General features: G+C 33.0%; 1 protein-coding gene across 1 annotated transcript in view; it reads left to right on the top strand.

Moving 5' to 3' along the window:
• Window positions 1-11,757: 11,757 nt before the first annotated feature.
• The window catches only part of HELRODRAFT_173921 (hypothetical protein), a gene marked incomplete at both ends in the record, with an annotated part of 4,867 nt that continues 3,252 nt past the window's right edge, over window positions 11,758-13,372 (top strand). The window contains 2 exons of the mRNA XM_009020496.1: window positions 11,758-11,806; window positions 13,015-13,181. Coding sequence (XP_009018744.1) covers window positions 11,758-11,806; window positions 13,015-13,181 — 216 coding nt within the window. The remainder of the gene's footprint in view (window positions 11,807-13,014; window positions 13,182-13,372) is intronic.

Raw genomic sequence — 13,372 nt, 5'->3', positions numbered from 1 at the left:
AAACATTGTTAATTTTTTATTGATGATTATATGAAATGGATTGAAGTTACTGACGTGTTTCAACATTTTTTGATATTTTTTCTAGGATAGAAAAGCAATGAAACTGGTTACTTTTCGAAGTCCATTTTTATTATCAATCAAAGTATGTTTATAAAAAGTCATAGGGCAGGCGGGCGCTCTCGATCCGGTGCAGAGTGTGATGTGCGTGATCACGTTCGTGCTGGGCTTGATCACGTGCATGCTGGGCTTGATCACGTGCGAGTTGTGCATAGTGTGCTTGATTACATGCATTCTGCGCATGAGCACGTGCATGCTGTGCATGATCACGTGCATGCTGGGCACGATCACGTGATGCTGTGCATGATCACGTGTATGGAGTGCCTGGTGTGCTTGTTTTCATGCATGTTGTGCGTGATCACATGCATATTTGAAGGAAGAAGTAAGCATGTGTTCAGGAGCGTATGAGCTATGCATCATTGCAATCTCTGGAGGGTTCGTCAGCATCAAACATTTATAAGTATATTAAGATTCAAACTGGTCCATTCAACATATGTTCTGCTCTATTGTTTCAAGCAGAGGAAATTTTAAAACTTTCGAAAATTTTAAAACATAATCTCAATACAACTTCAATACAAACTTGGATGGCGTGTTGAATACTGCAAACTTATAAAGTAATAACATAAAAGCAATTTACTTACACCACACACACACACCAATAAACAAACACATACACACAAAACAATAAACAAACACACGCATACATACATTCACAAAGAGAATAAAATTTATAAAACATGCAACTTTTAGTAGACTCAAAAAATGTCTTATTATTTAGACAGGCAACATGTAATTGATATGATCATTGTTGACGCATACAAAAATACGTGAACAATACAATTCAGCAATTCAATGGAATGGAACTATACAATCTAAAATTTTAAATTGCAGTAGGTTTGGGAGGATTGGAATGATCGTGCCAGTTATTTATTTCCTGTTAATCGCAGTTTATCTGCTGCATGATCTGTAATTAGTGAAGATGCCCATGAACGGTGGTTCAATAAATACATGCTTCTTTCTCTAACATGTTATTTGACGGTGTGCTTCCATTTAATTTTTTCTGTCTGTCTGTTTGTTTGCTCAGTGAATCAAAATGAATTTTATGTGGAAGTTTGGGTGCATTGTTGCGGATGTCTCAAGATGAAATTAGGAAATGTTGTTGTTGTTTGTGTATGTTGTTTGATTTGTATATCATATTAACTTATATATTTTAATAATTTGTATACCTTATTGATGTGTGTGTGCGTGTGAATATAGATGTGTGTGAATGTGACAGGCAACAACACGCAACATTTCATTTTAAAGAAACGATAAAAAAATCCCTCGTTTGGCGAAAGAAAGCGACACGTTTTTAATTAATTATCAACAGGCAGAATTGCTTGCATGAAGCCAATCACAACAAGCCTCAATATGCTTTTCAATGTTATCGACCTTTTTTTATTCTTCATAATGCATCTCTGCTTACATGTTATTTTAAACTTATAATAAAATTTTCGTGCCATAAGGCTGACTATACTATCCACACCACACGACGCATATACACATTATGTAGGCACGTGCAAGCACTGCATCATACGCGTATGATGGTCTTTGAGTTTCAGGCAGACAGCATTTGAAGTTTGAACCATGCTATTGTGTAATAGCAGCGCCAGACATGACACTTCTATCGACTGAGCTATCTCGATGACCAAACGTTTATGTGCGGCAGACTTTTGAACAATTTAATGTTTAATTGTGTCTGTGGTTGATCAATACGCTGTTACTTATAGCTGTTGGATGTTTGTTTATTGTTGTTGATCATTGTTGTTGATAGGTTTTTCTGATTATTTGTGCTTTTAGATGTTTTTCTGTTGTTGTTAATGTGTGTCGTCATTTTAAATATCAGTTAACTTTTGTTGTGTGCACTGGGTTGCATTTATTCATTTTGTAAAACTTGTTTACTTTTATTTATTATTGTCTAATTTATTTATTCGTTGTTGTTTTGTTGTTGTTCATTTTTTGGCTATCATCTTGTTCGTTGCATGTTACGTTGGCTCACTTGTTGGCTGACTAACTGACTGACTGTTTGACACTTCAAAATGTTTTTGTCTGATTGATGTTTTCCAGAGTCAGATAGTTTGTTTGGACGTGTTGGTTCTCTTTTGAAAAAACCCAACATACAAATTCTTAGCCACGGATTTACAGTTTGCTATATTAAACACATGCACACACGCATACATTATCAAAAATGTTAAACAATCAAATCAAAAAAGAAACACACAAAATACAGATGTACGCATATGAACAATGTGTGCGCATCTTAGTAGTTTATAAATGTATGTGTATTTATGTACTTTATTCAGTGAATGTATGTATGTATATATATGTATGTATGTATGTATGTTTGTTTGTTTGCATGTATGTTCGATTGTTTGTTTATTTAGTTTTGTTTTTATGTGTGTGTTTGTATGTGTGCACTGGGTTTAATGAAAAATGCAGGCATCTTTCCACACTGAACTGTTTTGATGCGGTCGATGCAAATGTAAAGTCTGTATGTTTAAGTGTGGTGAGCTTACGAGCGTGTGTGCGTGTAAAGTTATGTAACGTTTTGGTACGCATGCAGTTGTCAATGTATATATATATATTATATATAAATATATTTTATCATATATTGACGTAACGAATAAGTAATATAGGTACATATGCAAGCATATCGGACTACGAGCGTTTGACTGCTAGTCTTGTGCTGATGACATAAACGCAGTGTTGCTAGAGGAAGTGTAAACTTGAACAAATGAATACGTGTACTGTACATGTATGTGTGTTAAAGTATGCGCGTGCAAGAGTATGTATGTGCGTGTGTAAGAGTATGTATGTGCGTGTGTGCGTGCGTGTGCTTGAAACATGGACGGGTACCTACATTCGAGGCTGATGCAATTCAAACAATACCCACAGGAATAATTTTTCATTATTAAAGAAGTGTTTTCAAACAAAAAAAAAACCTCGTTAGAACTCAACTGTTCTGCATGCTATTTTATGACTTGGACATTGTCAAGCTTATTCTGAAGCTCCAATGTTTTAATATATCTGAATTAGACCATTAGCTGTTAAACAACAACAAAAAATTGCTTCTTCAAATATTTATTCAATGTTCCAATGTTACGTTCTTGTTCAAAATCTTTCTTATTTGTAATGATGATGTACGAAAATACGAAAAAATGAACGCACTAGAATTGAAAATTTGGAAAAACATTCACACCATTGTTTTTATTCACGTTTGAATAATTTTTATATAAATTATTTACTGCGAGAAAGTTGCGAAAGTTTCAATAAATTAAGCATGTCGTAAACTTCACCAGAGTGGTTTGTAAAGAGTCAGAAGCAGTACTGGTTGTTAGTTGTTACGCAACAAATAGCAAATAGTTTATAAACGAGAGGTTTCAACCGAGACACACTCAGATGTGCACCCAGACATGAACGTTTAAAAAGAGAATCGCACACACGCACAAAATTTAATTAAAATTATAAATAAATAATTAAATCAACTTTTCGACAAGTAGATAACATAGGATCATACCATTTTATAATTTTATTTACTTAAATGGAATAAAAAGGATTTCAAAAAACATTAAATTTCATGGATTTCCTTAAAAAGAACAAAAGTTACTAAAAATTATAAATTTTGTTTACAGTTACTTTGAGTTATTTTTTCAGTGATTTAGCATTAATTTGTGGAAGATCAATTTTATGCTTTTGAGAACATGCGGAGAGTTGGATAATTTTCAAAATTGAAAATTGCAACCATTTCAGTAATCTCATTCACTTGTTTGTCATCAACTTATTTATTGATAATTGCAGCCGGTTCATCCAATGGCAGCAAAATTATTTACTTGCAGTCAGGACATTAATTTGCAGCCAGTTTATTCACCAGCAATCAGCTCATTTACTTGTAGCCAGCTCGTACACATGTGGCTAGTTTATTCATTTTCAGCCAGCTTATTTACTTGCAGCCAGCATATTAAAATGTAGCCAGCTCGTTCACATGAAACCAGCTCATTCGTTTGTAATTAGCACATTCACTTATATCCAGCTCAAACAGTTGCAGCCAGCCAGCTCATTTACTATTACCCAGCTTATACACTTGCAACCAGCTTACACACTTCATTAACTTCATGAGTCAGCCAGCTCATTAACTTGCAGGCAGCTTAATCACAGTTTATTTATTTATTTAATTTCAGCCAGCCAGCAAGTTTATTTAGTTACAGTCAGCTCATTCACATGCAGTCAACACATTCATTTGAAGTCAGCTCATTCACTAGCAGCCAGCCAGCTCATATACTTGCAGCTAGCTCATCCACATGATGCCAGCTCATACATTTGCAGCAAATTCATTTACTCGTTAACAGCTCATCCACTTGTAGCCAGCTTATACATTTGTAGTGCAGCCAGCTTACCCACTTGCAACCAGTTTTTTTTTTTGTAATTAGTTCATTCACTTGCAGCCAACTAACATATTTCCAGCCAGTTCATTCTTTTGCAATCAGCCAGCTCATTCATTTGCAGCTTGCTCATCCACATGCAGCTAGCTCATGCATTTGTAACCAGCTAATTCATTTGTAACCAGCTCATTCACTTACATTTGCAGTTAGCTCATCCATATGCAGCCAACTCAAACATTTGCAGCGAATTTGTTCACTCGTAACCAGGTCATCCACTTGTAACCAGCTCATCCACTCAGTGCCAAATTAAGACCTTTTTGGGCCCTGGCAGTTGGAAGCTTTCTAAACTAACTCTTCGATTCATTAGCCTATACTTTTTATCAACCCAAACTCAAATAAGCTGTGCAAGTACACTGTAACTCATCACGAATTTTTTTGTAGCTCACAGCAAGAGCCTGACAGGCATCATTATGGGAAGACCATCTTACATCAGCTGATCCCTTCAAAATGACTGCACCTTTTGTCAAATTGTTTGTCATCTTGGTCCATCAGCCAATGGAAGCTGAAAAGAAAGTGTAGATACCTTGTATTAATCAAAAAAAGAATAAAACCAAAAGACAAAATTGTGTGCACATGCCCCTGCAAGGTTCAACAAATGAGCGGCACAAGGAAGAAATCTACTCAACTTAACTGTTGACTTGCTTAATTCTTGCTTGCAGCCCAGAGTATTGACTTTATATATTACTGTGGACGTCAACGTAATTTTTCCCGTAAGTAGACATAACTGTGTGGTACAAATATTTACTATTATGAGCGTCGATAGGAACAAAAGCAAGGAAGCGCTCGATAGGAAGATGGTCTTTTGGAGATATATATCGGATGATGTGAATAAGTCGATCCGTGTGGCTCACGTCAAGTGTGAAGTGTGGAATCGACACAAATTGACAAATACATTGCGGCCTGGATTTTGCCGAAAATGACAAAAAGTACCTCCTTTTTCATGCAAGTTAAAAAAATTTTGACGTTTTTAATGACAGATAAGTTATTTGTTTTTTATTTCCAAATCTAGTCAAATGCTCTTTCAGAATTGGATCAAACTTTGCCAAGAGTTCTAAACATCCCAGGTATATACCATTAAAAGTTGATCATATTACTTTATTTTCACCTCTGAAAGGCAAACTACGTTCTGTCAAGAAATTAACTACTGCAACCACGCGTTTCAAAACTTCCCTCCAATATTGACTGTTGCATCAATTGTGAGTCAATTGTTCCGAGCATTCGTGTTCTGTTTAAATATGCCAGCAAAGAGTTGGGTGTTCAACACTGCCTTCATGTTTTGAAAGCTTTTTTGTAACATGCTTCCAATTGTTGAAACAAATGGTAAACTGCTGCGTTCCGGAAGGTGAAAACAATCGACAGATGTAACAGAAAAGCCGTAAATTTGGAATACTTCAGTTAATCCCCCTTTTCTTCCTTTGTTTGATAAAATACGGTAAAACATTTTCGTGGAAAAACATCGTTGATTATCACCATACATTCGAACAGACCCTGAGAAGTCGATATCATTAGAAGTTGCAACTGGCGGATGCTTTACAAAATGTGGTCGTAGTTATTTGTAACAGTCCATGCGGCAGGATCATCACTGACACTGAAGCAAGATTGTTTATAACCTGCAACCTCTGACTGCAGAGGAAAGTTGTCTCCGATACTTTGGCAAAACTTGATCGTCTGTTTTAGACTGACAACCCTGGGTCTGAATGGACAAAAGTATATTGTCGAGATATTTTTTGTCAGCATTAGAAAACTGAGATTGACAACATACTTGATGACCTGGAAGCTTTGCCAGTGCACAGTTGGAAAACGTTATTATCAGCAAAGGTTGCAATTTGAAAAAATTGCTTAGTTTTTAGCATTTACAAACTATATTTTTAACTTCAATTTGTTTATTAAAACGTGCCTTCCTAGCGTTTACCGCTGGTGTTTTTGCATGCCATTTCACTTCTAAATTTAAAACTGATTAATAGCATCTGCTTACAAACGTTAACGGGCAAACATAGAACTTGAAACAACTAAAATCACCTCAAACGCGCCTACTTTGTGAAGAGTTGAAAACATTTAAAATAGTTGTACTTTGATTATGAGTTAATTAGGCAACGCTTTGATCAGCGCAGTTTTGTCGTTGTACATTTGAATATCTCGTAAATGCCGGACCAAAACCACCTATAAATTCGTTCAAGTGTCATCACGTTAAACGATACAATAAAACTTATGTAAAAAAATTTTTAAGTTCGTCAGAGAAGGCCCCCTTTTAAAAGGAGGCCATGTTGCCCTCGCGTTAATCCGGCACTGCATCTACTTGATGACCACTTGCAGCCAACGCATTAACTTGCAATTTTGCTAGCAAAGAATAAAAACTTTACATTTTGAGTCACTCGTTTTTGTCTTTATATATTTATTTGATTTAATTATCATATAAAGGTAATACCAAAAATGTTTATATATAAATCTTAGGCTTTTTGGTATTTATAAATTTTATATTTCAATTAAATAAGTATTTATTCTTCAAAACATAATTTAATAAAGGTGAAAGATTATAAAAAAACAAATGAGCTGGGGTTAAATTAATTGAAAACAAAAACATGCAAATAAGTTCTTCCAATCGAGAACTATATTTTCAAAACAGTGGTTACTTTAAAATTTTTAGAAACAAAACATCTCACTAAATATGTACTAAAACATAAATGTGGATATACAAACACGTTGAGACGCAAACATCATGATCACCACCTACAAACGATTGTACCCACACATGCATAATTTTACACATTACAAACAAATAAAAAACACACATGTGTTGGCATCCACATAAAGACACGCCTACACGCCTAAAAACTCACACAAACACATGCAGACATAGACATCCATGCAAACAAACTTGGACGTCCATTCGCACAAACATAAGGCTTAGAAAGACCGCGAAACAATCTAGAGAGAAGTCAAATTATTATTCTTAAAGCGTGTAAAACACATCAAGCATTAGAGAATGTCAACACTTAGTATTCAAGTGTTTGTTCGCAGAGACCAGCATTTATCTTGCCAAACCTATCTTTTTACGACTGCACAAACACAGCAAGGCAGAGCGGACGTTGAAATTATAAGAAACTACATGTAGAAGAGATCCATTCAGACATCTTCTAAACAATATTCATATAAAATAATATATAATCTTTTTTTCTAAATAAAATTTATACAACCTTACAGTTCATAAAACGGAATAAGAATGCAAGGAATTTGTTTTCAGTTCAAAAGCAATTTAAAAAACTTCATCCTAAAGATTGTTGTGGAAATAATAAAGATGTTTGACCATTTTGTATGATAAATAGAGCAAGTTATTAATTTGTTAGGCTTCCTTTTTTAAAAATTGACGCTTGCTAACAAAAACCCCATTGTAATATTTTCTACTGCAATGAAAACATCTTGATTTAATTGGAATTAATTATTATTTAAATCAATGAATAAATAAACAAACAAATAAATAAATAAACAAATAGATTTAAGTAAATTAATTTATCGCGACCAGGTAAACATTAAGTGACTTTTAACCAAATGAGTTTCAAATGAATAATAAACAAATAAATAAATAAACGATAAATAAATAAACTTCAAACAAATGATTAAAATGTAAATAACTAAATAAACCATCCTAAAAAATAACGAACAAATTTTCTTACTTTCGTCATAGTGGTCTAGCATTGCAGAACATCCACACATCAACATCACCAGTGCAACTAATTTCATCTCAGTAGCAGATCAAACTATTGAAATATTGGCAGGAATCATTGGAGTGTTGCATTTAAACTTTATACGTGCCTGCCGCGTCTGCCGCGTAAGATGCACTCGCTCTATTGAGCAATCTGCACCAGCAACATGCAAACATATACTTCCTGAACCAGACTATACACGAAATGAACTGATACGCGATTCGGCAATGTACTGCCTCTATCAAACATGCCTCGCTGATACTTCATATTCTACCGGCGCGTTTATATACCGTGCGTCAAAAACGTCACATGCAATGACGTTTAAGCACTTTACTTATGAACGTATGAACGGTTCAAAAAGGCAGATGCCGTGCAACAAGCTGATAAAATTTTAAAGAACAAATCATTAAAAAAAATAACAACATTAATTATTTGCCTGGATGGATGTAAATAACACAAGAATAGTTTATTGAGAATTTCAAATTCGTAGAAAATTATTATTAACTTTCATGAAGGAACCTATTGAGAAATAGCAAAATTCTTCGAGTATTATAACTGTTGAACGGGGAAACGATCAACATTTAGATTCATCACTCTTATTGATAATAATATAGCTCCTTTTGCATATTGTGCAGAATAAAATTTATACAAACACACACGTACACACGCACACTTGAACAAACATATACAAATAAACAAACACACAGAGAGATAAGCAAGCACATACACACACGCATACATCTTAAAGAAACATCCTAGATAAAACAACTTAAGAAGATGCGTCCAAGCTTTAAATGCACTCGACAAAAATTCGTTATAAACCTTGTAAATATCAAATAAGCAAGTTGTATGCGTATAGAAACTATTTACATCAAAATAAAATAGAGGACTCATCAAAATTTTATGTATTTATCGCGGAACGTCAGATGCAGCAAAACTTATGCTGTTAACTGGACAAAATTTTTTCATATAAGAAAGTTTAAGCATTTTAAAAATAATGATACTTATTGTCCATTAAACATACACAACACATAATTGAATAAAAGAAGATAGACAGCAAAAAATGCCGAATAGCAGAAAACACGTGCGAATTTCACTTTTCTTCTTACAAGCAGTGCCATGCCATATACACGGCTGATGAGTAGAACAACATGTAGCCCACGGATGTAAACAAACCACGGAAGTAAATCATGAAAATTAGCAATTAAAATATAACACCAATTTCATGTGCCAAAACTGCAAAGGATCAGTGTTGCAAGACTGATAAAATCAATGCCCGAAGAAAGAAAAACACTTATGTGGGAGGGATTTTTAAAATTAAACGTTTGAAATAATTGATTTCATTTTAGTCCGCTTAGGAGTCTGAACACCCGACAATGTTATATCAAGAAATTTCCACATGCATGTTGACATCAAAGCATGCATCGCTGGCTGGCTTCTTCTTTCTCCACACAACTTTAGAACTTTATAACACTTTATAACAACTTTATAAATACTCCATGAAAATCATTCACATCCACACCCGTACACACAGCACACAAACAAACAAAAACACACACAAAAAAACAAACAAAGACGCAAACACACACACGCATATATATATATATATATATATATATATATATATATATATATATATATATATATATAGTCAATCAATTTAAAGTTTGTCTTTTCAATTTTCCTTACAAGAATTTACAGGAATTTTCTGGAAATTATTAAATTTTTTCAGAATAAAGTTATTATCCAAGTTCATCATGAAAATTTAATGAAACTGTTGTTATCAAAATTCATCATACATGATGAAATATGGTCTCCTTTCAACATATATATATAGATATATATATATATATATATATATATATAACCAAATAATAGAAAATCTAAATAAATTAATAGGAATAAATAATAATAATAGGAAATCTAAATTAATTATTAAAGATGAACAATCTAATAAATTGATCACAGACGAGAACGTAATCTGCGAAAAATTTAATGGTTTCAACGTTGATACAGTAAAAGAGTTCTCCATGAACAATTCATCAAATAATAATTCATTAGCAAAATATATGGGTGATTCCCAGACAGAGTCATTCTTTTTGACAGAAACCAATGAACGTGAAATTTACAGTGTTATTAAAAATTTTAAAAATTCTAAAAGTTCAGGTAAAGATAATATTTTCAATTTCATTATAAAAAAATAAGGCCACACACTTTTGAAACCATTAAAACATTTAATTAACTTGTCGTTGATTACTGGTAAATTTCCATCTTCAATCAATCAATCAATCAATCAATCAATCAATCAATCAATCAATCAATCAATCAATCAATCAATCAATCAATCAATCAATCAATCAATCAATCAATCAATCAATCAATCAATCAATCAATCAATCAATCAATCAATTAGCTTATAAAGCGCTATTTCCGCGATGTTCAACAGCGCTCCTCAATGAATTTTGAAAACAGATGGGTCTTGAGATCCGCTTTGGACTTCGCAAAAGATGGAGAAGTAGTCAGAGAAGTAGGTAGAGAGTTCCAGAGAAAAGGACCAGAAAAAGCAAAAGCAGATTTGGTAAAAGAGTGTTTAACACGAGTTAAGAAAAAGCGAGAAGATGAAGACGATCGTAAACTGGGGCGTTTAGGTTCAATTAATATATCTGATAAATACTTAGGAAATAATTTAGATTGAGACTTATACATGAACGTGCAAATTTTAAAAGTTATTCTATATTTTATAAGTAGCCAGTGCAAGAGAACAAGATATGGAGATATATGAGGAAAGAAAGGGGCACGAGCAACTAGACGAGCAGCAGAGTTAAAAGCTTTACTTAAAGGATAGAGTATAGAGTCAGGAAGACCATAGTAGAGCGAGTTACAATAATCAATCCTAGATAAGACTAACGAAGTAACAAGAAGGAGAAGAGTAGGATCATCAAGAAAAGGCAAAAGTTTTTTTATTCTACGTAGATGAAAGTAAGAGCTCCTAGCAACACTATTAATCTGTAAGAGAGAGACATAGTAGAATCAAAGATAAAACCTAGACTACGAAATTTATGAGAGACATCAAGAGTTTTAGAATCTGGTAAGATAATAGGAGGGATAATAATAGAGTGTTTAAATTTATTGAAACAAATTAATTCAAACTTAGAAGGATTAAGTTTAAGACACATAGAGTCAGACCAAGCGATAATTGAAGAAAGACATAGAGATAAATTATGAAGAACACTATTGAGATTAAATGGAGGAAAAGAAGTATAAATGTAAGAATCATCAGCATATAGTTAACTAGAAAAAGAAAAGTTATAAATAATACGAGGTAGTTCAGAAGTATAGAGTATAAATAGAAGAGGGCCAAGGATAGAACCCTGAGGTACCCCAAAAGAAAGAGTAGAGGAGTTAGAAGTAGAATTATTGAAAACAACAGAAGAAAAACGATTACAGAGATAAGAAGAAAACCAAGATAGAAAAGAATCAGTAATATTAAAAGAAAGATGCAGTAGTCTCAAGAGAATAGTATGGTCAACAGTATCAAAAGCAGAGGAAAAGTCAAGAGTAAGAAGAAGAGTAAGATTACTATTGTCACTAGAGAGAAGGAAATCATTGTGTATTTTAAGTAAAGAAATTTCAGTATCTTGTTATAAGATGTGCATAATAATCCCTCTGTTTAAATCTGGTTGCAAGCAGACAATTGGTAACTATCGTCCAATTAGTCTGGTGTCCAGTGTGTCAAAAGTTATGGAAAAGATTGTATATTGTCGATTGATAAATTATTTTGAAATAAAAATCACACTTTGATTGATTGTCAGTACGTGTTCAAGAAGGGTTCTTCCACTGAAGTGGCCGTTTTTGACATGATCAGTAGAATTGTTGGTAATATGGAACTTAAAATCCATACCGTAGGGGTTTTTATTGACTTCAAAAAAGCTTTTGACTGTTTAAATCATACCATTCTAATTCAAAAGTTGAGTCATTGGATTGGAACATTGTTAGCCTGGTTCAAAAGCTATTTATCTGAGAGAAACCATTTTGTGTCTATTGACGGGTCAGCATCTGACTTGTTGCCAATACACACAGGCGTTGCTCAAGGATCGATCTTGGGGCCTCTTTTTAATTTATTTTTGAATGATATTGTTAGATCTTCAACAATTGCCAGATTTTTCTTGTATGCAGATGAAAGGACAATGTTTTTTGAAAGCTGCTGTGTAGAAGGGTTTAATAAAGTGATAAATCGAGAACTTGCATTAATTTTTGATTGGTGTCTTGCCAATAAAATGACTATTAATTTAAAAAAAAAAACATATTATCTAGTTTTTGGTCCTAAAATATCTACTAATTTATTGCATTTCAAAATATCTATTAATGATAACCTAATTGAAAGAACAGAAACAATAAAATTTTTAGTGGTGGTTATCAAATCTGACCTTTCATGGGAAAATCATATTAGCAATACTTCTCAAAAAATTTCTAATATAATTGGTATAATCAGCAAATTAAAATCTATTTACCCGTTTCATATTATTATAATGTTGTATTATTCGTTAATTTATCCATATCTAATATATTGTTTGCCTATCTCTGGCAATAGTCCTATTTGTTATTTAGCATTATGTCAAAGATATTTTTTAAGAATTTTGTTTAACGTAAGAAAATTTGACCACGTAAGCCATCTCTTCAAAGTAAGCAAAATACTTCCAATAAGCAGCTTGTATAAATTTTATTTGATGCTATTTTTTATAAATTATACAAAATTAATTTGTCGTCATATGCAACAGAAGCTATTAATCGATTTAAGTCTAAAAATAATCTGCATGTTAGACATGCATTATTTGCCGGTGACACAAACATAGATATACAGCAATGGCACCTTGATATGTGGATTAAAAACTTGGAACAAGCTAGCGACCAATATACAACAATCGCGATCCTACTGGAAGTTCAAGTCCGACATCCATAAACTGATAGAAACAGAATTTAATCAATCTTTTTTTTTTATTAATTTTTTTCTTTCTTGTTTTATGAAACAATATTGTGTTTTTTTTTGTTTTTTTTTTATTTTTTTTTTGACATTATGAACAAATTTTGTTTTATTAATTAGTTAAATTGACAATTGAACAGCATAATTTCTGTTAA

Source organism: Helobdella robusta (assembly GCF_000326865.2).
Source record: "Helobdella robusta unplaced genomic scaffold HELROscaffold_28, whole genome shotgun sequence".
NCBI lineage: Eukaryota > Metazoa > Annelida > Clitellata > Rhynchobdellida > Glossiphoniidae > Helobdella > Helobdella robusta.
The sequence above is the reverse complement of the archived record's forward strand: the minus strand, read 5'-3'. Positions and strand labels throughout refer to the sequence as shown.